The 26,518-nt window shown below is 45.0% G+C and overlaps 1 protein-coding gene and 2 non-coding genes across 3 annotated transcripts; 2 read left to right on the forward strand and 1 right to left on the reverse strand.

Moving 5' to 3' along the window:
* Positions 1–1,462: 1,462 nt before the first annotated feature.
* LOC132416421 (U1 spliceosomal RNA) lies at positions 1,463–1,626 on the forward strand. The gene has a single exon (XR_009517585.1). It is a non-coding gene; the product is annotated as a U1 spliceosomal RNA (small nuclear RNA).
* Positions 1,627–2,670: 1,044 nt separating this feature from the next.
* On the forward strand, positions 2,671–2,742 carry TRNAQ-CUG (transfer RNA glutamine (anticodon CUG)). The gene has a single exon. It is a non-coding gene; the product is annotated as a tRNA-Gln (tRNA).
* Positions 2,743–8,735: 5,993 nt separating this feature from the next.
* On the reverse strand, positions 8,736–25,832 carry LOC132423997 (neuroblastoma breakpoint family member 4-like). Its single transcript, XM_069540598.1, is given in 12 exon segments — positions 8,736–8,962; positions 10,297–10,524; positions 11,052–11,068; positions 12,403–12,756; positions 17,097–17,291; positions 18,083–18,134; positions 19,464–19,596; positions 21,264–21,738; positions 22,355–22,593; positions 23,742–23,970; positions 24,390–24,498; positions 25,655–25,832. Coding segments are annotated over 12 exon segments (2,406 nt in total). The 3' UTR covers positions 8,736–8,765.
* Between the last annotated feature and the right edge of the window lie 686 nt (positions 25,833–26,518).

Below are 26,518 nucleotides of genomic sequence, written 5' to 3' on the forward strand. Positions count from 1 at the left end.
ATTGCTTTGAGCCCCGCCCCCACCCCACCCCCGCCCCGGCAAACCGGGGGCATGCGAATAAGCCAGAGTTGTGAACAGTTCTGAATGCTTCGAGCGCCCCCCCGGCAAACCCGGGGCCTGCAAAAGAAGCATTGAGTGCTTTGGGCACTGATCCATGAGATGTCCTCAGTATAATCAGAGTGGTGGGAACGCAAGGAAATGTCCTTGTGCTACTTCAGTATAATCAAAATAATGGTGGGAACTTTGTGCTGTTCTTGCGCTCAAGGACGAAGCACGGCAGGTGCTCACGAAAGCCAATTATTGCTTGTATAATTAATAAAAACATAGGTTGCTGCTTTGGCACTTCTGAAATGTTAAGAAAACAAGTCTTAAAGTGTAAACCTAGATAATGCTTTAATAAAAGTTACCACAGCAGGACAGACGGCGCTGTTTTGCCTGAGCGAGCGGCAGCCCTCTACTGCTGTGCTTTGGCACAATTCATCTCGTGTAATGAGCTTACTTTCGGCCCTGTCCTAAGAAACTACAACAAAAGGCACCCTCAAGAATCAAGTTACGCCACTCCTTGCTCTCTGGTCTGAAAACACAAGTTGCCTGCTTTCGGCAGTCTCCCCGCTCCCCGCCCTCAGGTCTAACCCAGTCTTACCCAGTAAGAGAAAACAAACAAACAAACCTCACTCTTCAAGCAAACACGTCATCTTTCTATCCCTTATCATCCCTTGGTCATCAGCTTCTTTTTCAGAATCTTCATTTCTTGTATTCTGTATGGTGGGGAAAGGAAAAACATGGTCCCTGGGAGACCATGAGAATGAAGTAGGAAAGACGTGCACAGACGATACACCGAGTAGCACTCTGAGATGTAACCCTGAATCTGTATGTTTATACACAAAACACATACATAAATATATACTTGTATCCATTGTTTTACAACTTCTTTACTACTTAAAAAATTTTTGGATCAGCGTAACACATGATCCCAGAATTCCTTTCCCCGGCGTGTAACACAGGACAAAAAGTAAGAATTCGAGGAGGCTGGCGAAATCCGCCGGTATCTCAGATAAAGGGTAAGAGGCGTGTTACCTCGGCTTGGTGGGCTCCCGAAGTGGGCGGCCTTGGTGACGTCACTTCCACTTCAGCAGCCGGGCCGCCCATTGGTCATCTCGGCAGGGCGGGGACAGGGCGGGGGTTGGAGGAGAGGAGACGCCTAAGCCGTCAGGAATGGGGCTCGGCTTATGTAAATCTTGCAGCTTATGGGTGCAATTCCCGGCGAGCCACTTCCCGGGCTGTGGAAGTTTTCCGGAGAAGTTGCTTGGATTTTATTAGCAGAGTTGCTTGGATTTTATTAGCAGAGTAGTTTGGAGGGTCTGAGAGGCGTGGAAGGGGAGGGGGTGCGGAGGGTGGGTGGGGAGCGTGTGTGTACAGTGTAGGCGTCTAAGGCTGTACTGAGTGGCGGAGAAAACAGCTCATACTTACCTGGCAGGGGAGATACCATGATCACTAAGGTGGTTTTCCCAGGCTGAGGCTCCCTCATTGCACTTCGAGTGTGCTGACGCCTGCGATTTCTCCAAATGGGAGAAACTCGACTGCATAATTTGTGGTAGTGGGGGACTGCGTGCGCGCTTTCCCCCAGCAATTGGTGTTATAATAAAAGAACCAAATAGTTATGTTAAACAAAAAGCATAATAATCGTTTCAATTGCAGTATTTTTCTCAGCCCAGTGTTTAACGTGTCTACTAGTACGGAAAACAGAGATTGGAGTTATGCTAGCATTACCCAGCTGCTGCGGAACAACGTAGGCCTGTTAGCAATAGCTATTACATTTCCGTGTTTGAAGGTTGTACGCTCCAGTAACAAAGAAGATCCTCCCGTGCTGCAGACACCCGCACGCCGAAAAAGAAACGAACAGAAAAATGAATGAGCTGAGAACAAAGTATTCATTAAGTAAATTTAAAAGTGAGTTGTGTTAAGTTATGATCGTCTTGTCTTTAGTTTCCGCGTTGCAGTAGCGGCTTGTGCGGTTTATTGTTTCCGTGTAATTTTCAGGTCCCCAGTATGCTCCTCTCCTCTTTCCCCCATCTCCCGCTTTCTTACTATCGTGAACTCTGGCGGTGTAAAAGCGTTTTTCTACTCGGCCCTGTGATAAACCATTTTTCTTCGTGGGATTTGTTTTCAGTGTGACGCACGATTAGAGCGCTGGTGCTGGCTACCATGTAATCAAACGTTTTCCGGTTCCGATCCGATATTAACAGAAATAGAACACTTTGTGCTTGAACGAAACTGACAGCGCCCCGCGATCTCAAAAAAAAGAACATCTCGAAGGCTGTCTGAGCATGTTCCGACCTTCCAGAGCAGCGGAAGAGAGCAACTGGGAAAAGAGGGGAAAAAAAGTTTTGTGTTCTCGGGGGGGGGGGGAACTATAGGATCGTTCACAGCGCAGGTGGACTGGGGAGAAGCCCTGAACACATTTCCTTATCGTTCGTTTGGAATGGATTTCGTGTCTTTTCACCACGTAGAAACCTAAAAGAGACGGCCGCGGACACGCGAGTCAGGCGCCTCCTGCCATCGCAGGTTCGGGGCGGGGTAACGAGAGTGCTCGGCGGGAGGCCGCTCCTGGGTCCCAGGGGCTGTGCGCGGCCTGGCTCAGCGGCGGGAGCAGCAGAGTAGGCGGTAGAGGGTTCCATGGTGTAATGGTGAGCACTCTGGACTCTGAATCCAGCGATCCGAGTTCAAATCTCGGTGGGGCCTTTGTCTTTAACTAGAAGAAGGGGATTTTTTTTTACTCCTCAGATGGGATATGCTTTCCCACTCCCGCGTCCCGGAGCGGGGCGGTCCGTGCGCTCCATACGGACGGGGTGGACAGGTGCGGAGACGAGCCCGCGGCATCTCCGCTGGGCCCCGGCGACTCTGCCCGTCGCTGGCCATCGGAGGACCCGGGCCAGGCGCGCAGCGACCGAGCCGGTGGCACCCCATCGTTGGGTCACCCTGGGTCGCGGGGGCAAAAAACAGAGGCTGCGCCCACTGCGTCTTGCCCCGCGAGGGGGCTTCGCACCGCACGTCTTGTAACTAACTGCGCGCGTGTCCCTGTGAGTAAAAGGGTCGCGGTGCGGGGCTGTGACGTCGCTGAGCAGCCAGGCTGACAGCGTCTTATCTTTCGGGTCGAGGGTTCCAGACCTGGATGGGAAGTACTGTATTGTATTCAGGTGCCCTACCTTATTCCGAATTTTAATTGATTCTATTCCATTTTGTACCGATTTTTTTCAGAATTGCTCACTCCGAAGTCTAAATTGGACAAGGAAAGCCGCTGTTAGGCTAAGATTTGAACATTGACTCCAGGAGATCTCGTCGTTTCATTCCAAGGTCGGCCAGAAGGAGGAGGAAGACCAAGGATTCCGGTGTCCGAGGAGAGCAGGGATCCCTGACCCACCTCCACCCAGGCCTTTGGGACACTTGCAGATCTTAAGTCAAGGCTAGACTATAGTGAATATGCCTTGTTTGGTTTGATTTGAGTTGGAAACAACATTCATTTTTTATCATTATCAAATTAAATTAATCTTTTAAATGTCACTTCTAGACATTGAAAACACAATGTGACAAATGAACCTGTGTATGCCTTTTGTGGAACAAGCATATGGATAAGAACTCTCCGAAAAGACCATAAAACACAATAATTTATATATACCCCAGGACTGTGACAAAATTTTTAAAACTGCTTTTCTCAGTTGTGTTATTATTGGCATTGTTGGTAGTTCTTTATTCTTTTGTCTGTATAATGCGGGAAAAAACAAAGGAGACTGTAAAAGATACTGTATTTCTATTACGCCCAGTGTCCTTAAAAACAAAAATACTGGTATTAGAGAAAAGAGATGCAGATGTACGATAGACATTCAATAAAAAGCCTGTAGTTCTGAATTTGAATTGTGAATGTGGATATATGTGAATACATAAATACAAATATGAGTATTTCCTAGCTCTGTCCACTGGAAAGACCTAGAAATAAACCAATTCCAATGAGTATCTTTAGGTTACACAATTTGACTTGAGAATAATGTTTTGCATAAAAAGAAACCAGAGATTCTTAGAGAAATGACTGAGTCCAACTCAGGGGCAGAAAATGTTCAGGATGAGACAGAAGAACCTTGTCATACTGATATCAGGAAAGGTCTCAAAGACTATTAGGATCTTATCAAAAGGATGAAGGAGCCAGCTTAAAGTCACTTTCACTGCTGAAAGAGAGGATAATTGGAGTATCAGTAAAGACTATATTGCCATGAATTGAAATACTTCAATGTGTTTGAAACTTTGAATTCATATTAGCACGGGGGAAAAAAAAAGAAATAAACTAACTGGTGACCACAGAGGATGCTTGGGGAATTGCTCATTAAGCTGCAGTTTTCTTTACAGAGGGTACCACTAAGTAACTAAACAGTATTTAGGGGAAGTTTCTTTTCATAGAAGTGTTCCACTTAAACAATACATGACCACGGAATATCACCCTTTTACTCCACATAACAGTTAATGGATCTAGGCCTTGAAGTCCGAGGGCTGCTAATATTATTAGAAGAGACACACAGGACTTGATGTGCCTCCTGACCAGAGAGCACACACCACTTCTGAGGTAGTCTTGCCAAGATAGCAAATGTGAATCTCATCCGTCTCTGTATCTGCCAGGTTCAAAATAGGGGCCACTAGACACATATGGCTGTTGAACACTTAGAATGTAGCTAGTAGGACTGAGGAAGTGGATTTCAATTATATTTAATTTATAATTCATGTGAATGTAAACTTAAAAGCTGAAGACATGCACAATATTCTTCTATCAAACACAACTTTAAAACTTTGGTAGAATTATATTTCCTTTAATGTGTCGTATTAATTAGCTATGTAGAAGATTATATTTGTATTGTTGTGTGCTTATACTTTTTATTTTTCATTGTGGCTACTAGAAAAATTGTAATTACATATGTGACTTGCATTTTCATTACATTACAGCACTGCTGTAGATTCTACCACCAAAAAGAAAGAATGGAGGGCAGAAGAAGTGATTAAAGTACAGCCAGTTATACAACTTAGATTGTCAGAATGCTACAGAACAAACAACTCAGTTTCTTCAACAAATGAATGATTAAAAAAAAAAGAAAAAAGGACAGCAAAAGACCAAGAGAGAGCTAGAGCAAGAGTGAGAGAGCAAGAGAGAGAGAGAGGAAGGGAGAAGGAAGGAACAGAGGGAGGAAGGAAGGGAGGGAGGGAGGAAGAAACTGAGGGGAAACATATGTAAAAGACTTAAACACATATCCTACTGATTACAGTTTGTGGATTTTATTTGGATCCCAAGAAAGAATACTAACAAAAACAATAACGGGAAATTTGAACACGATTTTATGATATTAAAGATTTTGAATTAATTTATGAATAATTATAATGCTATGATGATAATACTTTCAAAAAGAGTCCTCATTTAGGGAAACATGCTGAACTAATTACAGATGAAATGTGATGTCTGAGATTTGCTTTGAAGAATATAGGAAAAGGTAAGTGAGTGGATTATAGTAAAACAAGTTCAGCCATAAGTTGGTATTTGTTGATCGTGGCTGACAAAGATGGGGATATTCTGTTATATAATTCTGTCTATTTTGTGTACTACTGAAAATCTGCATTTGAAAAAGAATGATAGGAGAGCACAGGTCTACCTAGGATAATGGCAGCTGAATCTCTCCACATGCATTTCAGAGGGCTAGGGACTAACATAGAGAGTCAAGGACACCACTCAAAACCCTGCCCCAAACAACCAGGGGCCAGAGTGCACTGTGGACTCCAACTGGTTTGTTTTTACCCAGGTCTGGGAGCCACACAGCAGTAGAGGGATCAGCAAAGACTCTGCACATAGAGGAGAGGTCAGAGGGAGGGCATACTCAGGAGGGAACCCTGGTAAAATTACTCACAGAAAGAGTATGTGGATAAACTCAGAGGATGCCTGTGACCTGGTCGACTAAAGCTCTGGTGTCTGGGGAATTGACAGGAAGGGGTTCGACAGTGCAGAGGACCAGAGCATGACAGTCTTGGGGAGGCACAATTACTGGGATCAGGTGTGAGACCAAGCTGAAGGTAACATCCTTTGGATGCTTGTGGTGAAGAAAAAGAATGAAGCAACTGGTAGAAATTAAAGATCCTACTGGAAGAAACAGAATCCCAGAATCAGGAGACACACCATGGCTTTCCCCAAAACCTTACATCTGCTAGAGTAACTACACAAGACAGAGACATCTAGACCTAAGAAATCGACGAAGCCACTCAAAGCACTCATCTGTTCCTACGTAGAATGGCAGTTTCTCATTCAGGTACACCTAGTCATGGTAAAATGAAAATCATACAGCAGACATTTATTCCAAGGTGACAGAAGAAAAAAGAACATAGAGAGTCAAAATTTTCAGCTCGTAAAAACGTTCCCTTCAAAATCAATCACACACACACAAAACAATCAATCACAAAACATAGGAAAAATGTAAAATGGCATCCGTATCTGAATTGTTTCTGAACAAAGCATTTGTAGACACACACACACACACACACACACACACAAATACGTGGGGAAAAGCTCCAAAATTTCACATAAGAAATACACAGCACAAAATAGAAGTAGACAAGAAAGAAGAAATGAGAAATTAGAATTGGCAGAGATTAGAAAAAACTGAAGGAACAGAAAATTCTCTGAAAAAGAGGCTAAATGACAAGGTACATAAGGGATATTTATCTAAAATTATAAGGGACATTGAACTAAAAAATGAAAGTATCAAACAGAATAGAAATGAATAAAAGATAATGAGAAACGATCAGAGAGAAAGTCATAGAGACCTGGGAGAAACAGAACTGGAATTGTCAACTCCTATTAGAGCTAAAAGATTTTTTTAAAAAAAGAAAAAATTTCCTGTGAAGTTCCAGACCACCCTTTGCCATCAATGTAAAGAAAATAAGTTTATATTCTACATCTCAACAGAACATAAAAACCGAGACCATATTATTTTAAAAATCAATAAATTCATTGTAGACAAGTCCTTCGTATTCAGTCAAGCTGTCCATGTATCAAAGCAATAGAAAACAAGTATTAAATATGCCAAACTTAGGGAGTCCTCATTCCATCATCAGGAATCTTTAAGGATAAACTCCACTCATCAAGAGTTGACTGAGGAAACTTTTGAGTTTTGTACAGCTGGTCATCATTGAATATATGTAATTGTAGATTTAAGCCAGTGTGTCATGGACCCTGCTCTGGGGGCAGCCTGGGCATACCAACGGGCCTCTGCAGGGAGGCTGCTGGCACTCCCAGGGTGGGGCAGCCATCCTGTGCCACTAGGGGGTCTAAAGGGCCCGGTGGGCCCCTCCTCCAGCTCCTACCGCCGGTTCCCTCATTAAAAAAAAAAAAAAAAAGAGGGGGCTTCCCTGGTGGCGCAGTGGTTGAGAGTCCACCTGCCGATGCAGGGGACACGGGTGCGTGCCCCGGTCCGGGAAGATCCCACATGCCGCGGAGCGGCTGGGCCCGTGAGCCATGGCCGCTGAGCCGGCGCGTCCGGAGCCTGTGCTCCGCGACGGGAGAGGCCACAGCACAGAGGCCCGCGTACCACAAAAAAAAAAAACTCACCCAGTTTTTATTTTATAATAGCATGATTTAGAACTACTCAGTAGACCTACACTATTTCACACCATTCGTTTTCTTCTCTCCATCTACTCCAGCACAGATTTCTTTCCCATTGGCCCTAAGGATTTTTTGGTCTTTCTCTGACACTCTCATATAAATAACTTGCCTTCTCAATTAGATTTGTCTGAAGCAATGATTATATTGGATTCTTGTGTATTTCCCTGGGTCTTCATAAATCTGGCCCAAAGTTTATTCACTACAATGCTCTCCTACATTCCTTGGCCTCAGATTCCAACTGAGTTCATTTCTCAGGATTTTTACTGAACATGTAGAAGGAGTAATTTGAAAACAGGGGAGAGGTCTGAATGCCTATGCACTTCATGCTTTTATGCATATTGAAAACCTGGCCTCTGCATCTCCTTTTGGCTAATGTCCCTTTAGGGCGCCATCTACTGCCCCCACCTACTGCCAGCTCCAGTGAGTCCCTGGAAGCCCCATGCACAGTAGCACAGAACTGCCCACCTGGGGCTGAGGTGACTCCAGGCCAGTCCAGCACTCCCACCTGTGACCCAGGTTCTTACTTAGTTTTTGTAATCAGGGCTCTTTTTCCTGTTTCATTTCTTCTTATTCATGTGCAGAATTTGAGGGTTAAGGGCTTTCCTAGATAAGGTTCTCCAAAAGCCAACCCACATACAAGTGATTCATCAACACATGATCCTGGTAGAAATAGGCAGTGGAGTTTGGGAGCGGGCAAGGGAGAATAAGGCAAAGAAACCAAGAAAGTGTGTGAGATCAGGCGAAGGACTATGTGTTCAGCGGCCTAAATGATGCTCTTCTGATGAGGAGGACCATGGATCTGGGCTTCCCTGTGGCTAAAAGGGAAGGTCAGAGGGAATATCAGGACAGCAGCTATAGGAACTCAACAGAGTTCAGAGTGCAAACAAGAGATGGAGATGGAAGGGCCTGGCAGGGTGGCAGCCCCCATGGAAAAGAGAGGAAAGACCAGACAAGGTAGCATCAGCTGTTGAGTGAACAAACGAGGAAGAGAAAAAATAGTGGGAGACTGAGCTATAATCTTAGGTAAAGAGTATAAGGAAGAAGTACACATAAGAGCCTCAGATGCGATTACCTCTGTACCCTAAGCTTGAAGGCCAGGGAATTGGCATGCTAGTCTCCACTTGCTGAACAGCAGTTTTCTTGTGATAATCTTCTGTTTCAGGACACTTAAGGCATTAATCTTGCTACAGACCAGACACTCATGCTTGCTGGCAGCTAAGAGCTCACCCTCCAGCTTGGGAGGGTTCTTCATTCCAATGGAAGCATCCAAACCCAGCTCTGAAGATAAAACCACAGGCAACAGGAGCCGTTGTTTTGCATGATCTTACTATGACTTACTCCCCCACCCAGGAGGGACATCAGGTAAGGAAAGTGTCCAGGAACTTTGCCTGAAAGTCTATGGTGATTGGAAACCAATGGAGACATTTTTGTATTTGCTTTTTGTTGATCTTCCTAACACTACCCAGTACTGGTAAGATTGCCACGGGGCAAACATGTTCCCAAATGCCAAAAGAAAAATTCAAGAAAAATACAACTGATTTAAAAAAAAAAGAAAAAAAGAAAAGAAAAAGTTCCGGGCTTCCCTGGTGGCGCAGTGGTTGAGAGTCCGCCTGCCGATGCAGGGGACACGGGTTCGTGCCCCGGTCCAGGAAGATCCCACATGCCGCAGAGCAGCTGGGCCCATCAGCCATGGCCGCTAAGCCTGCGCGTCTGGAGCGGGTGCTCCGCAACAGGAGAGGCCACAGCAGTGAGAGGCCCGCATACCGCAAAAACAAACAAACAAAGAAAAATAAAAAGAAAATCTGAGCAGAGGTGGATCCCAAGGAGAAGAAAACTGAGGACATGGCCGTGGAGATGAATGAAGATTATGAACTAAATGGAGTGGCATAAAATAGACAGATCAGTACACCTCATGGGTGAGGGTGGCCCTTTATTTTAAAAAGAGGGGAAAAAAGGAAAATAACCTGGATATGAAAATTAACTGGAGGCTGAGTTGTGTGGCCAGGGTTTACATTGCTACAGAATGTTACTAATACACTGTTACTGAGAGCACCTAGCAGGGGAAAATTGACTTGAGGGTGGATGTTGAAAGGAGAGGAAAATACTGGCCAACCTACCTTTCTGAGGAAGCAAGGGAACACGGGTCCCAGAGAAAGTGGGGATCAAAAAAGTGCTCTACCTCAGAGGAAACAACACATGTGCAATCATTTTGTAAGTGTTAAAGCACCAGAAAGACACAATGGTTAGATGTTATATATTCATAGTTGTTATCAAACCATTTTTACTGATCAGGCTTTCTGGACATCATGTTGCTTAATATTCCCAACAAACATGGAATGGGGATATAATTTTTCAAGAGTTCAGATGAGGGATGTGAGATGTGAATACCTAAGGAGATAAATAACTTGGCCCAGTGAAACAATCAGGAGTTTGCAAACCCAGGGCCTGAGGCAGAGCTGGTCCTAAATCCCAGGCTCTTGCTCACCTCACTCTGGTAGAGCATCACAGATTTCAACCAGACCTACTACAGACGGAGTGGGAAAGGCCCCATTGCCCCCTCCACCCTCAACCCTGAGACAACTTGAGCTTCCTAATCCCCTTTTATTTTTTACCTAGGAAGAGTGGTCCTTGGCTTCCAGAATTGGTGTTGGCAGTAAAGCCCCAGATGGTGGAGGAAAGACCGAGTGTGGCTTTGCTGTGCCCACAATTGAAATGCTGGTCCAGCTGCAGTTGCAGATAATTGGTCATGTGGGTGCTTTTCTGCAGCTGTGCTTGTGAAGTTTGTACCCCTGGGCCTTGGAAACTCAAAGGCCTTTGGTGACAGTCCTCCCAGGTGTCACCTGAAAGGAAAAGAGGGTTCAGTAGGACCAATCCAAGTTTTCCTGAGCTAATCCCTCCCAGAACACCCATTTCTGATGTCCCTGCCTATGAGTGAAACCACCCAATAACCCAGACAATAAAGGCAGACATCACGTACATGAAGGAGATGTCATTTTTATGGCTGTGCCTGGGCATGCTGAGATGGCAGGCGCTAGGCTGCAGCATCCTTGAAATGAAAAATCACCCACTTGAATCTAGAGGGCTTTGGATGGCATATGAGGTCACGCCTATTATTCAGCCATTAGCCTTAGTCCTGTAGCCTAGAGAGAAGGCTCTAAACAGGCCTCAAGGTATGGGGGAGAGAGTTGTTGATATCTACCCACAAGAATAAAAGAAAAGGGGAAGAAGTATGGCCTAAAGCCTTCAGGTACCAACAGAAAAAGGAATTGAGAATCTACAGTATATGGACCAAGTTAATAGAATGTTTCACAGTTCTGGAACCTTTCGAACTTCCTTACATTTAACTTTTGTCTACCTTTCCACTCACCCATACATGTGTACATTCTATTACCATATGGGGCGGAGTGGGGACGGATGGTATTAGCAGATAGAAGTAGTGTAGTAGAGGCCTGAATCCCTCATTGGAAGCTTAGGTACAGAAGTGCTGCAGAATCAGAATTTGTGTTTCTTTAGATTGATGATACAGTGCACACTCCTTATGTTACACACCCCTCCAGTGGGGTCTGGAAAGTGCTCCTAATCAAATATTTTGATATTTCTCCTGTGAAATGAACATATATTCTCAGAACGTGGGCTAACCAAAGGTATGAAGTACCCTCCTCCAGTCCAGGTCAGGCTCAGGTGGAGTCATGGCCCACAGGACCTGCTGCACATTGCTGTGGCCCCCCCCCCCACCTCCCCCCATACATCCTCATCCTCAGCGAGGTTTGTTGAACTGTTTCCTTAAAGTGTCTCTCATATATCTGTTACCACTTAGTCTTCCAGAGAGCATCCATGTCTGACTCTCATCAGTGATTCATCCAATCTCCTTCTAACTGCTTTCTCTGATTCTGTCCTCTCCACACTACCAAAGGTCACCTGTCTTATTACCCCCAAATCCTGTTTCATCACATGCTCCTCGGCTTGTGGAAATTCATCCTCCCTCCTCTACTACACAGACTCTAAACTCCTCACCTGCCTTTGTACTCCTCCTGCCTTCTGCCCCTCTTTCTTCTGCAACATCACTTCCCACAACTCCCTTCTACAAATCCTCCTGGACGCGGCTGGCCCCTCCCTGACCCCAGCCCTGTACCAGGAGCTTCTCTGAGCTTCCAGGGCCTTTTCCACAAGCACTTCTCTCAGCCCAGCGTGCCCTTCCTATTTCTCCCAGGCAGAGTTCATTAATCATTAATCATCAATTTTAGGACACTTAATCAGATTTTATGATAATTCACATTGGGCTGAAGGGTAAAACCTCTTAAATTAATAAATCTGGTGGGTGAAAGAACTGTCAAAACCTGGTATCCCCACTCTCCAATGTGATTTTGAATCAATGTCTAGGATTGTTTTTAATTCTCACTGCGTAATTTCATCATGTAATTTTATTTGTCTACCTATGCTTGGAATATTCTTTGCATTTGCATGGGAAAAGGACAAAACATTTCATCAAACATCGACAGTACTGACCAATATTATTACTGTGTGGGGAAGCCTCCAATACAAGGTCAAGTTGTAATTGAAAAATCTAGTGTTTGTATGGTTTCTACAGGGTTTCTCCTCGTACAGAGAGGATGGGGCAGACCCGACAACCTGTGCCCATGCTGCTGCATCCCAGCTAGCCACACTGTCCTCAGGTTATCATCAGAACGCAGACACAGGTGGATCTGTGTACTATTTACATGTTCCATTCATTCCTCTCAGCCCATCTGGGGGGGGAATTTGGCCTTTCCTGGCCCGTGGTGAGTGATGGCCTGGCAGGGCTGTACCATATCACACACATCTCACTTCTGAGACGTGTCTGAGATTGGAATGAGGCACTTGTGTAAGGCGTACAGGAGTCTGACAGACGATGGCCGATAGAACCAGCCAAATCACATTCATCCAGTGAGTCCTGCTGGACTTCATTCTCTTCTACCGCCAGCAGCTCCAGACTGAGCTTTGTGGGGTCGGGAGGACTGATGATTAAACAGCAAATATTCGTGAACACGGAGTCCTGGTGGGTTTTGATGGGAGGGTTAAGGGACCGGTCATGTTATGGGTTTGGTGTGCGTTGTGTTGGAGGGTTTCAACCGAGGAGGTCACTAGATGAATCTGGACCAGCCATCTCGGTCCTTGTAATATTAAGCCAAGAATTGCAGACGAACACTTCGGGCGTAAGTTCAAAGCAAAGTTTACTTAAAGCATAGACACACTCTCGGAGAGAGCGCAGACTGGCTTCTGCAAAGTGAAACCAGCCCAGCTATAGGGGCGCGGGGTGTTTATAAGCGCTTTGAACCTAAGGGTAGGAGTTGGGTTAAGATCCAGTGACAAGGTCTCGTCACGTGAGTGACAGGTTATATTGCGCATGCTTTTACCCATAATTCCATGTTTTTACCCAAATTCGCTAAGAAAAGCCCATGGCGGGGAGGGAGGGGATTGAAACCACATGTAAATTCTATTATAATGATGACATAATGAAGTTGGGATTATCTCCGGTTATGCTTGGCTCAAACTGCGCCTGCGTGCCTCGGGGAATTCCCCTTCGGCCAGGTGCTTCCTGCTGCTTCAGGACGTGCTGACCGCAACCTGTCCCTCAGCCCCTCCTTGTTTGGCTCACATATCCTGAGTCTCCACCTCCGCCTTCCCCTGCTGCTCATCTGTAGCTAGCTGTCTAACAGTCACAGAAAAGAAATGGGAAGTCCCCATAAAGGGAGGTATAACAATCCTCTCCTACCTGGGGCCGGTGGGTGCTTGCAAAGGGAAACGGAGAGAGAGGGAGGGGGAGAAAGTGAGCATGACGTGCTCTGAGCACTGATCAGAAACGAGCCCAGGAGGAAGGAGACTGAACTACCCCAGGACACAGCAGTCACATCACACACGCCTTCAGAAACCATAAAGGCAGCTTCAACTATAGCATAAGTTTTTGGTGAAATTTACATGTAGCAGCCAAGTGAATAGGCTCTAGCAGCCTAATGGGCTCCTAGAAGTCCTGTGTCTTCAAGGCCAATTTCTCTAATACTGAGATGTGACACGAATTTTTTTCTCGTTCCTTTCCTTGCCATCAAATACCTGCCAGTGTGGTAAGGCCAAACAGACAGAGGCAGATATGCATCTCATGCTGGTTTTAATAGAAAGGAGAGAACCGGAGACTGCAAGAAATCGGGTGGCTGATTAGTACCCCTGCATCAACTGACTGTAGGTTACTATAATTGAGAGGGATTCATAAAGGGGCCTATACAAGTACCACAGTGAAAACAGACAACATTATTAAAAGGGACACTTTGTGGTTGTCAGAATGGAAGAAATAGGCATATTCAGCACTTTCAGATTTCCCTGCATCTGAGATGACTAGATGTCACCACTGAATTAAGACCCATGTTTCTTCATAGTTACCTAGAACAGATAAGGTCTTGGTCTTCCTGTTCCTCAAGAACAGTATGATTTCCTACCGATAAATTCAGACAGGGAACAAAAAATTTCACAATTTGTATGGAAACACAAAAGACCCCGAATAGCCAAAGCAATCTTGAGAACGAAAAACGGAGCTGGAGGAATCAGGCTCCCTGACTTCAGACTATACTACAAAGCTACAGTAATCAAGACAGTATGGTACTGGCACAAAAACAGAAAGATAGATCAATGGAACAGGATAGAAAGCCCAGAGATAAACCCACGCACATATGGTCACCTTATCTTTGATAAAGGAGGCAGGACTGTACAGTGGAGAAAGGACAGCCTCTTCAATAAGTGGTGCTGGGAAAACTGGACAGGTACATGTAAAAGTATAAGATTAGATCACTCCCTAACACCATACACAAAAATAAGCTCAACATGTATTAAAGACCTAAATGTAAGGCCAGAAACTATCAAACTCTTAGAGGAAAACATAGGCAGAACACTCTATGACATAAATCACAGCAAGATCCTTTTTGACCCACCTCCTAGAGAAATGGAAAGAAAAACACAAATAAACAAATGGGACCTAATGAAACTACAAAGCTTTTGCACAGCAAAGGAAACCATAAACAAGACCAAAAGACAACCCTCAGAATGGGAGAAAATATTTGCAAATGAAGCAACTGAAAAAGGATTAATCTCCAAAATTTACAAGCAGCTCATGCAGCTCAATAACAAAAAAACAAATAACCCAATCCAAAAATGGGCGGAAGACCTAAATAGACATTTCTCCAAAGAAGATATACAGATTGCCAACAAACACATGAAAGAATGTGCAACATCATTAATCATTAGAGAAATGCAAATCAAAACTACAATGAGATATCATCTCATACCCGTTAGAATGGCCATCATGAAAAAATCTAGAAACAATAAATGCTGGAGAGGGTGTGGAGAAAAGGGAACACTTTTGCACTGCTGGTGGGAATGTGAATTGGTACAGCCACTATGGAGAACAGTATGGAGGTTCCTTAAACAACTAAAAATAGAATTACCATATGACCCAGCAATCCCACTACTGGGCATATACCCTGAGAAAACCATAATTCAGAAAGAGTCATGTACCAAAATGTTCATTGCAGCTCTATTTACAATAGCCAGGAGATGGAAACAACCTAAGTGTCCATCATCGGATGAATGGATAAAGAAGATGTGGCACATGTATACAATGGAATATTACTCAGCCATAAAAAGAAACGAAATTGAGTTATTTGTAGTGAGGTGGATGGACCTAGAGTCTGTCATACAGAGTGAAGTAAGTCAGAAAGAGAAAGACAAATACCGTATGCTAACACATATATATGGAATCTGAGAAAAAATAAATGTCATGAAGAACCTAGGGGTAAGACGGGAATAAAGACACAGACCTACTAGAGAACGGACTTGAGGATATGGGGAGGGGGAAGAGTAAGCTGTGACAAAGTGAGAGAGTGACATGTACATATATACACTACCAAACGTAAAATAGATAGCTAGTGGGAAGCAGCCGCAGAGCACAGGGAGATCAGCTCAGGGCTTTGTGACCGCCTGGAGGGGTGGGATAGGGAGGGTGGGAGGGAGGGAGACACAAGAGGGAAGAGATATGGGAACATATGTATATGTATAACTGATTCACTTTGTTATAAAGCAGAAACTAACACACCATTGTAAAGCAATTATACTCCAATAAAGATGTAAAAAAAAAAAAAAAATTCAGACTGGGCCAGAAACACTAAGCAGATCATCCTGTGTATGATAATAATCCAGTATCCAATACTACCATGGGGACAAAAACATCACCAGTGGAACGATAGGATATTTTAAGAAGAATATTCCAGGAGGCCTCAGGTTGTGTCTTATGTACCTGCCTTGGTTTGCTTTCCTGAGCCATCAGCCAAGATCTCCCTGACCTGGTAGATCCTCACCACAGTACCCTCTTCCAAGTCTGAGTAAAAAGTTAAACACATCTTTTCCCCACAGATTCTGGGGAATAGCTCACCTGCATTCCAACAGAATAGTGTAATATTCAGGCTTTTATCATCATACACTGGCTGGTTTAGCAGAATGATGGATGGAATCTACAAAACCTTGAATCAAAATGAATGTTTGGGCTTCCCAGGGTGGTGCAGTGGTTGAGAGTCCGCCTGCCGATGCAGGGGACACGGGTTCGTGCCCCGGTCCGGGAAGATCCTACATGCCACGGAGCGGCTGGGCCCGTGAGCCATGGCCGCTGAGCCGGCGCATCCGGAGCCTGTGGCCGCTGAGTCTGCGCGTCCAGAGCCTGTGCTCCGCAACGGGAGAGGCCACAACAGTGAGAGGCCCGCATACCGCAAAAAAAAAAAGAATGTTTGTTGCTACACTGAATCTTTGGCCATTCATGGGGTAGGGAAATGCCAGGGCTCTGCCTTGGTTCATGGAAACATACAAACAAGGTGATGGTAGAGGTCTTTGTGTCCTGGTGTTCAGATGATTGCTTCACTAAGACAGCCAACTTAGAGGAGACAGACACTGGGGATGACAGAAGTGACACCAGTGAAACAACAAATCCAAAGATGGAATTAAGGCTGTCAACGTCTCTGGAAAGGCACAGAAATTCAAGGGACATTTTTTGGGTATGAAAATGGGAGGCTTGTATGTAAGAAGAGACATTTCATGGGAATCAGGAAAAAAGACAGTCATCCCTGTGCACTTGCACACCTGCAAGTGAGTGAGTTTGTCACACCTGCCTTGGATCCATTATCTAACTTGGCGCCTGACCCATAGGCTTGGCCTGGATGAAGAACAGAGCACAGCTCCCTGACCCACCTGATGTCTGTGCTTAAAACTCTGTCATAGAGCCTGATTCAAATCACTATGTCTACAGAGCTTGTACACAGGGATGACACATCTCAGCACTGCCTGAGGCATGGGATACAAAGAATACAGAGTCTACCTGGGAGTCCAGCTGGAGTTTTATCACATTGATAAAGAATACTCAGTGGTTACATCCCAAACATAAGAGACATCCACTTCCTCAAATGAGAAGAAGGCAGCACTTGTATAAGGCCAGGAGGAATCTGACAGACCAGGAAGAATTGAGTAAATCAAACAGTATTCATCCAGTGAGTCCCGTGGGACACCATTCTCTACCATCTGTGGCAGCTCCCTGCTGAGCCTGGTGGGGAGGCAGGACTGAAGATTAACCCAAGAGGGATCAGCAGTCATAGAGTCCTACCTGGTTCTGATGGCGTGTTTAAGGGAGTGGTGAAGCAAGCCAAGGGCCTGATCCTTTAAAGAGGGAAAAACTCCCTTTTGTGTGTGGGACAGAGTGTGTTTTTCACAGGGGCAGGAGATAGAAAGGACACTAGGTGCTCAGTGCTCTGGCCAAATAACAAGCTGATGAAGAAAGAGACTGAATTATCTCTGGATGGTACAGTCATGACTCACAACATATAGAGTCACGTACCAGTGGCTTTCACCCTTTCATTTACGTTGCATTGAGTGTCACATGGAACGGGCAAGTGCATACAGCTTTTGGGACATTCTGGTATCCCAGAAATCTCATGCCATCGAGGCCTCTCTAAATACTGTGGCATGGTATAATAATATTATGGTCTATTTACATTTCTTGCTATGACATACATGCCAACATGCTAACGCCAAACAGGCAGAAAACAGATATGCATCTCACTCCATAAACCACACTGGAGATAACGAGTGAGTGCCAAAAAATTACTCTGACTTAGTTTACCTGGGTCAACTGGCTTGGGTTATAAACTTGAAAAGTTAATAAGAAATGGGAAACAATATAAGTACCACAATGAAAGCAGAAAACATTACAAAAAATGATAATTCGTGGTTGGGAAAATTGATGATACAATATATTCAGCACTTTCTGCTTTTCCCTGGACCAGAGACCTGCAGATGTCATCACTGTATTAACGGCCCACAAATATTCAAAATCACCTTGTGGCAATAGCTACTGGTCCTTGAAGGTCATTGTGATCAGTTTGGTTTTCTACAAATAAATTAACAGGACAGTTACATCAGGCAAAACCCTTTCACAAATGCCCAATCCTGTGCCAGTCTTCACAGTGTGATAACAGGCTATTGTGAGAGAAATAGCCCAGGAGGCCCCAAAGAGAGCCTCATAAGAAGGCACTGGGTTTCCTTCTTGAGCCACTGGACAAATTTCCTTGATATGACAGGTCATCCTCAGAGTATCCTATGTCCCGAGTCTGTGCAAATGGCTAAACAAATCCTTTTCCCCACAGATCCTGGGGAAATACCCAGCTGCCATCCTAGAGCGTTGCTGTAATAGTCAGGCTTTTCTATCTGAAATGCTGTTTGTTAATGGGTTAGATGAATTATACATTGAGATTAGATGGGAGTGGAATCTACACACCATCAAGTCAAAAGAATCTTCAGGGACTTCCCTGGTGGCACAGTGGTTAAGAATCTGCCTGCCAATGCAGGGGACACGGGTTCGAGCCCTGGTCCGGGAAGATCCCACATGCCACGGAGCAGCTAAGCCCGTGTGCCACAACTACTGAGCCTGCACTCTAGAGCCCGCAAGCCACAACTACTGAGCCCTCATGCCAGAACTACTGAAGCCCGTGCACCTAGAGCCCATGCTCTGCAACAAGAGAAGCCACCGCAGTGAGAAGCCTGCGCACCACAACGAAGAGTAGCCCCTGCTCACCGTGACTAGAGAAAACCCGCACGCAGCAACAAAGGTACAACACAGCCAATAAATAAATAAATAAATTTATAAAAGCAAAAAAAAAAAAAAGAATCTTCAAAGCTACAAAGAAACAATGGCCATTCATCAGCTTGGGAAGTTCCAGGGCCCTGCCTTGCTTCAGAGAAATGTACCAAGTGTGACAGTGGGGCTTATATTTTGGTTTCAGAAGACTCTGGACAAGATAACACAAATGAAAGGAGGTAGACTGTGGGTTAACAGAAGTGAATCAATGTAGTGACATCTCCAAAGATAGAAACAAGACTGCCATCAGACTCAGACACGTAAGGGAACTCAGGGACATTGCTCAGGAATGAAAATTAGAGAATTTCATGTGATATAAGACATTCATTCAAAATTAGGAGGCCTCAAAGTTACTTCCTGTTCCACAATGTACATGTGAGTCTGGCAGGACTGCCTTCGTTCCAGTGATTTGCCACAGGGACAAACAAGACTAGGAACTGAGAAAAGTTCACTAACTTGTAGAATGTCTTATTTTAAATGCAATTGTATACTCTGGTTCAAACCAGGCTTCAATATGTAAGCATACAGTCTATCTAAGCAGATTAATTCTCTGAGTATACTAACAAAGATAATGGAGATTACCTGGGAGACCAGTTGAAATTTCATCCTCTTTAGCATGGGAGCAACCACAGGCTCCATCCAGAGCAGACCCCACTTTCTCCTCATCAAATGCAAATTTTTCATCACTGTAAGGCTGGTAGCAGTTAGAACCTTCCTGGGGAGTTGAAGGAGCCAAAACACATTCATCTTGGGATTCCTGGAGCACTTCCTTCTTTCCAACATCCTGTAGGTTCACGCTGTGTCAGGTGGCAAAGGGAAGACAGAAGATTAAACTACGAGGAGCAGACAGCATGCTGTCCTAGCTGGTGTTGATGGGAGGCATAGGGAGTGGACACAGAAAGCAAAGGGGAAGTCCTCTTAAAGAAGGAAATAATTATCCTCCTGTATGTGAAGTGGAGTGTGGCTTCCATGGGTTGGGAGAGGGAGAGAGCAGCAGATGCTCTGGCCACACAACCAGCTGTTGAAGGAGGAGACTGAACTCTCCCTGCATGCTGTAGTCATGAGCCCCAGCACACACAGACTAAGATAGTGGTTCCAACTTGTTTGCTATATTGTGTTGATCTGTATATGCAGTGCCCAAGTGAATACAGCTTTTGAGGAATTATAGACTCTAGATATTCTGCCTTCAGGAACTATTTTCTCAATATTTTGTTATAATATGAATTTCTTCTAGTTTCTTCACTTGCTAACAAATATTTACCAACATGCTGATGCCAAACAGGCACAAGGCGATATGAATCTCACCTGCTGTTAACCACACAGGAGAGAACACTTGATTACAGGAACTGCCAAGTTTGGCTATTTCACCAGGGTCAACTCACTGTACGTTACTATACCTGAAGGATTAATAAATTGAAACCTAGACAACTACCGCAATAAAAATAGACAACGTTGTGAAAAGGGATATTTGACTGTTGACTGAATGGATGAAAGAGTTACATTTAGTAATTCTGTTTTTCCCTGGATTTGAGGTCTCCTGTTGTCACCACTGACATTCACAGCCCACAAATCTTCAGAATTACCTGGGGGACACTGGCTCTTGTCCATCCACTTGCTTATGATCATTTTGATTGTCTAGCAAGAAATTCAGAGACAGTGGGTCACAATAAGCAAATCACGTCTCACACATACCTACTCAGTGAACACACCACAAGGACATGAATATTCTCAGTGCGAGAACATAATACATTAGCAGAGACATTCCAGGACACTTAAGTCTTAGAATTAGACTGGACCCCAGACCCATCAGGGAAATTCTCTTATTGATCTGGTAGAGTGCTCTCCCAACATCCTTTGTTCTGAGCCTGTATAAATAGTTAATGATATATTTTCCCCAGTGATCCTAGAAAATGAGCTGAGTTATTTTCTAGAATTGTTTCTACAATATTGGTTAGTCCCATCAGATTATGTGGTTGCTGATGGTTTAGAGGAATTTATACTTGAGACTAGAGTGATGGATGAATTGTATAAACCCTCAAACCAAAAAAGAATCTTTGGTGCGACACAGAAACCATCCCCATTCAAAGCTGAGGGACTGCCAGAGCCCAGCCTTGCTTCATGGAAACATCCAAACAAGGCAATGGTACAGCTGTGTCTGTCCTGGTTTTCAGATGACTGCTTAGCTAACAGTTAGAAGCCAACATAGAGAAGATGGAGACTGGGACTGAGAGCAGTGAAACCAGGGAAACAACCTCTCCTGATGTATATGCAAGTCTGCCGTTGTGTCTGGATAAGGATAGAAAGGCCAGGGACATTGTACAAAAAAACAAAAATTAGGTCATTGCAGGTGACAAGACACATTTGATCCAAACTAGGTCTGACAAACACCTCCTGTAGATTTCCACCCAAGGTGGAAGAGAGTTTGTCACACCTGATTTGGGCCCAAATGCCTGACACTGGTGCCAGGGTGACAAAGGCATGACTGGGGCCTAGAAAGGGATAAAGGCTCCCTGAGCCACCTGATGTCTGTGTTTCATAATAGATCCTTTTCCCTGATTTAAGCAAGATGTGTCTATAGGGACTATCTTCAGAGATAACCTTCCTCAGTCTACACAGGTGTGGGGAACAAATATGGAGGCTACTTGGGAGATCAGTTGGAATTTCATCCTCTTCAGCATGGGAGCAACCACAGGCTCCATCCGGAGCAGGGTCCACTTCTGATTCATCAAATGCAAATTTGCCATCACTGTAAGGCTGGTTGCAGTCAGAACTTCCTTGGAGAATTGAAGGAGTCAAAACACATTCATCCTGGGATTCCTGAGGCACTTCCTTCTTTTCAACCTCCTGCAGCTCCACGCTGTGCCAGGTGGGAGAGGGATGACAGAAAATTAAACAAAGAGGATCCGACCCCAAGCTGCCCTGCCTGGTTTTTTTTTTTTTTTTTTTTTTCCTGCCTGGTTTTGATGGGAGGCATCGGGAGTGTCAGAGAAACCAAAAGGGCAGTCCCCTTAAAGAGGGAAGGAACTATCCTCCCGTACGTGAGGTGGAGTGTGGCTGCCATGGGGCAGGAGAGGGAGACCAGCAGGTGCTCCGTGCACTGGCCACACAACGTCTGATGAGGAGTGAGACTCAACCATCCCAGTATGGTACCTTCAGGAACATGAAACACAAAAGAACTTCCATACCAGATGCTACCCCCGTGGTCCTAAGTCATGTTCAATTTAAGATAAAGTAATCAAGTGAATACGGCTATTAAGGCATTATAGACTCCCAGAGATATTATGCCTTCTTTTTAGGAATAGAAAGGCCTCCGAGGCCTCTTTCTCTTACTACTGTCACATGACAACCAATTTTTTTTCTAGATAGTTGTCCTGATGCTTAATTTTTCTGGTTACTTCTCTACTAATTCCTTTGCTAGGTACCTTCCTCCCACGGACCTAAAACAACTGTGTAGGAGTAGATATTTATCTCACCTTGGAGTTCCTTTAGGAGAGAATAGATATTCTCTGTGTGTGCAGGAAATCCTAAGGGTGGTGCATTCACCTTGGCTCGTACATACAAGTAGCACGGAGACAACAGACGACCAAGTTAACACGGCCATTTCCACGTGGGTTGAGCGAAGTAAATCAATACAGTCTGCAGTTCTGCTTCTCCTTGCGTCTGGCATCTGTGACTCTCTTGACCTCACTGTTCTTTCTGTGACCCTGTCCATAATTTACCTACCCATTACCAGCTCCTGCTAGTTCACTGTTACCTAGATGTGAGTATCTCTTGTGCTTGTTCATCTTCCTCATCTTCACGAATTTCTGCAAATTCAGAAATATCCAAGAAGTCAGCTTCTTGCCACGTCACTCACAACCAACACAGCACCTCACATGGTCATAGACTCATAAATACCTAGGTATGAATTAGTACTGTATGGAAGTTCTAATGCATTGTCTTTAAACAATTGCCCTGGCATGGATTTCCGATCCATCAGGCAGTCTGACTCTAAACCAGAGGATCACCATCATGACGCCTTCTGCCTGGAATTGGACAAACATTTAAAGTGTCCTTTCTCCCTTATATCACTGCATACTTGTCCACCTTCCATCTTGGCTTCTACAGCTGGATCATCCATCCTGCCACAAATTCTGCCAAAGACACAGGCTCTATGAACCTTCACAGCTCTCACAAGATCCCCTCCTTTCTCTAAGGAGAAGAACCATGTCCCACATCCCTCCACCTGGGAACATCCTGGGCTCTTCCAGGTGGCTTCTGCTGGTTATCAAGGGAAAGTCTCTCTATGGAAAGTGGTCCAGTCTAAACAACTTTCCCAACACCAAGTCTGACCACATCAAGTACCTTATCTGGCACCACACGGTGAAGGGCTTTCTTTTTTCTGCAGTGCATTCGTAAATATTTCCCCATTTCATCACTACAGCTACCATCAACAGATTAGTTGATCCATTTTACAGAAGAGGAAACAGATATTGGGATAGGGAAAAATCAATCACTCACTCACTGTTACTAAAGACAGCCGCCCTCAGGCTGGACCCTGGGAACTTTCATGCTTAGTCCAGAGCTCTTTTCACTCTAACAAGCTGCCTCCTGTCACATCGTCCTTTCTGTGGTTTAACACTGGGCGGATGCTGCCTCCTGCGCCAAAGGCCATGGTCCATCAGGGAGGAATCAGACAGTTGGAATACTATGCCTTCCACCCTGTGCATTTCTCCTCTGTTCTCCCACTCAGCCAGTCCTGCTCCTGTCATAGCCCTAAACGGGACATGAAACAGGAAAGCTGATAAAAAACATTCCTAGTGCAGGTGTGGAGTCTCTTGTGAGCAGGGGACCTTGGAGCAGCTCAATGTTATCAGGTACTGTGGCCCCCTTAGCTGGGCTGAGCTTGTGGGCAAGGTGCTCTGCCAGCCTGTGTCCCTCAGTCAGCCGCTCTTAGAAGCCCTGCCCCTGGTGGTTGTCAAGGTCGTTGTGGGTGAGGAGGTCCTTGAGGTGCTGCTGGAGTAGGACAGAGTCATCTTTCACTTCCCGTAATGTCCGCTGTAACTGGGTCAGCTCTCGTGCCTGACTTCGAGTTAGGATATCACATGTCCTAAGGTGGGACAGAAGATACAATTTTAAAATGCAAAGATGACACACTATTAGGGATTTCTGTGAGAACATCCCCAAGGAGTGTGGACAGATACAGCTGGTGTGAATTGGAAAAAAACATGAGAATGACAGGGTCAAGACTGGATGACAAGGTGTAGTCAGTCAGGAGGGGGTTGTGATTTAAAGGTAAATGAGGTATTGATTGCATAACATTGTGAGGGTACCAAATACCACTGAGTTGTTGACTTGAATTTGGTGAATTGCATGATATGTGATTTTAAGTCAATAGTGTTTTTAAAAGCAGAGTAAATGAGGCTCTGAATAACAATTGGAGTCCGTAATTCACCAATTGGTGTTCTGCTGGTTTATAAATATTGTGCCATGTGCCTGCCATGAACATCTCTGCCCTCCTTACCTCACCTCTCAGCTTGCGTGGGCTTCTCTGCCAGCTTCTCTGCTAGCCTCAGCGCCTCAAACAGCAGCTTCTCCCCCAGCACAGATTCAATGATGTCCTTAAATGCTTCATACTCTGAGGAAAGAGAGACGCTGCCTCAGGGGAAAGCTGGACAGGCTGCTGTGGTCACTGCCTTCAAGGGAAGAGGCAGGGTCCATCCCAAGGACAGATGTAACCTCGGTACCAGGCTCTACACAGGGATTTCCACATCTGATTCCTCAGCCTCCCACCTGCATGGCATTTGGTTACTCCCTGTTTTAGAGCTGAGGAAACAGAAGCTCCTGGGCACAGAAAGTAACTAGACAAGATGAACTGGTGTTTGGCAAACTGACACTGAATCCTGGGCCACTTACCAATACTTGCAGCCTCTTAGGTGAAACGCTGAGCAGGGGCATTCCTGGTGATTCCTGTGTGGTTGGGAAGACCCCTAGGACTATAGGACTGATGGTTCCCTTGTGCTGGGATTTCAGTAATGAACAAGTATCTCAAAGGTAAAAAACTCACCTGGATACACTTGTGTGAAAGAGAATACATGAAACCATAAGGACCTGGGAAAAAATGTGCCCAAATACTATGAAAGTTTGTGTTATTAGACATAGTAGAACTTGAACTTACTGTGTTATACTGTGCCAGGGACTATTGTCAGAGCTTTGTCCGAATTTCCTCATTATTCATTACAACTCAAACAGGTAGCCCATGGTTTCAGGGAGGAGCAGACTCATCCTTAAGCTCCCTTTAAGCAGGTACTATCCCCTGCTTCCCCCAGTGTGTAACCACCATGTCACCCCAGTGTAACTAGCACAGGGCTTTGCCAATGGGACCTCAGGGAAACCTGAACTGATGGAGTTCATCAGTCCCAGTCGTTTAGCCAACAGTGATGCAGGATCAGATACAGAACAGAAAAGATTCCAATTGACACAGTTTAGCTTGTTCCTGAGAGAAACAGGCAGTTCAGTGCCTGAACCAAGAATCAATATCTGGGATTTTAACTCTAATCTCACCCTACAACTCACCGCAAACCTGGAAAAGTGGCTCAACTCTTTGTGCCTGAGTCTTCCCATCCTCAGGGAACTGAGGGTAAAAGAGCCACTTCTACCTTTCCTGGATTGTGGTCAGAATGAAATTCAAAATGACAAAGGGAATAGGATACCAAGTCTGGAGAGTTTTTGTTTCTCAGAGGGAAGACCATGATCATTCATCACGTTGGTGACCATGACCCCTAGGACTTAACTGTATTTCTGCAGCTGGTTGGCCAGGGAGTAGGCAGTAGCTTGGGATACAAGGAATTTCTCTGGGAGGTCTTGGAAGTCCTGCTTCTTCTCTGCCAGCTACAACTGAAGCTCCTGGTTGATTTGCGTGAGTGTAAGTTCTACCCTCGGATCAGATAAAGGGCCAAGAGATACTGCCATGGTGACATGTGGCAGAAAAGGTAGAGCCAGGGACTGGGGAGAAGAAACCCAAACATATGATGGATTAAAAACATGTGAAATCACATAAGTTTAATCAGGACTGAGGGATGACAGAAACTGGAATTCTTAACTTACTGTTGGGAGAAACTTGAGGGTTTGCAACCACAAAAACAAGGTTCATTATGCCAGCGCTCAGAGCCAAAGGCACCGTCTATAGCTCACACTCAGACAGGAGTGACAGAGGAGGACCCAGCATGCGACGTTACCGTCTGGAGTTGCAATAACAGAACTGGTAGGTGGGGGGGCGGTCATGGAATCTTGGGGGCACCTGCCTTCCAGTTGCCTAGGCCATGCTAATACACAAGGCTGCCTGGGGTCTTGTGAAGGTCACCATTGATAGCAACCAATCCCTCAGCAGTCACTCTTAAGTTGTCTACACATGTCCTGATACCACTTACCTATCTCCTTCCAAAACAAATCTCAGCGGAGTTCTCATTGTTCATTCTTCTGTGTATAAAAAATTCACAGGAGAAATAGTTTGCCAACAGGTCTTAATTTCTGTAGGGCTGTCATGAAGTCACCCCACCTTCTCTTTAAACAGATCTTAAGGCTTTTCCACAAGTGAGAGACCTCAAACTTTTACACTGTCATGAAGTTCTTCGACCCTGCTGGAAGGTCTGGAAGGA

The sequence above is a fragment of the Delphinus delphis genome, chromosome 1 (genome assembly GCF_949987515.2).
Source record: "Delphinus delphis chromosome 1, mDelDel1.2, whole genome shotgun sequence".
Taxonomy (NCBI): domain Eukaryota; kingdom Metazoa; phylum Chordata; class Mammalia; order Artiodactyla; family Delphinidae; genus Delphinus; species Delphinus delphis.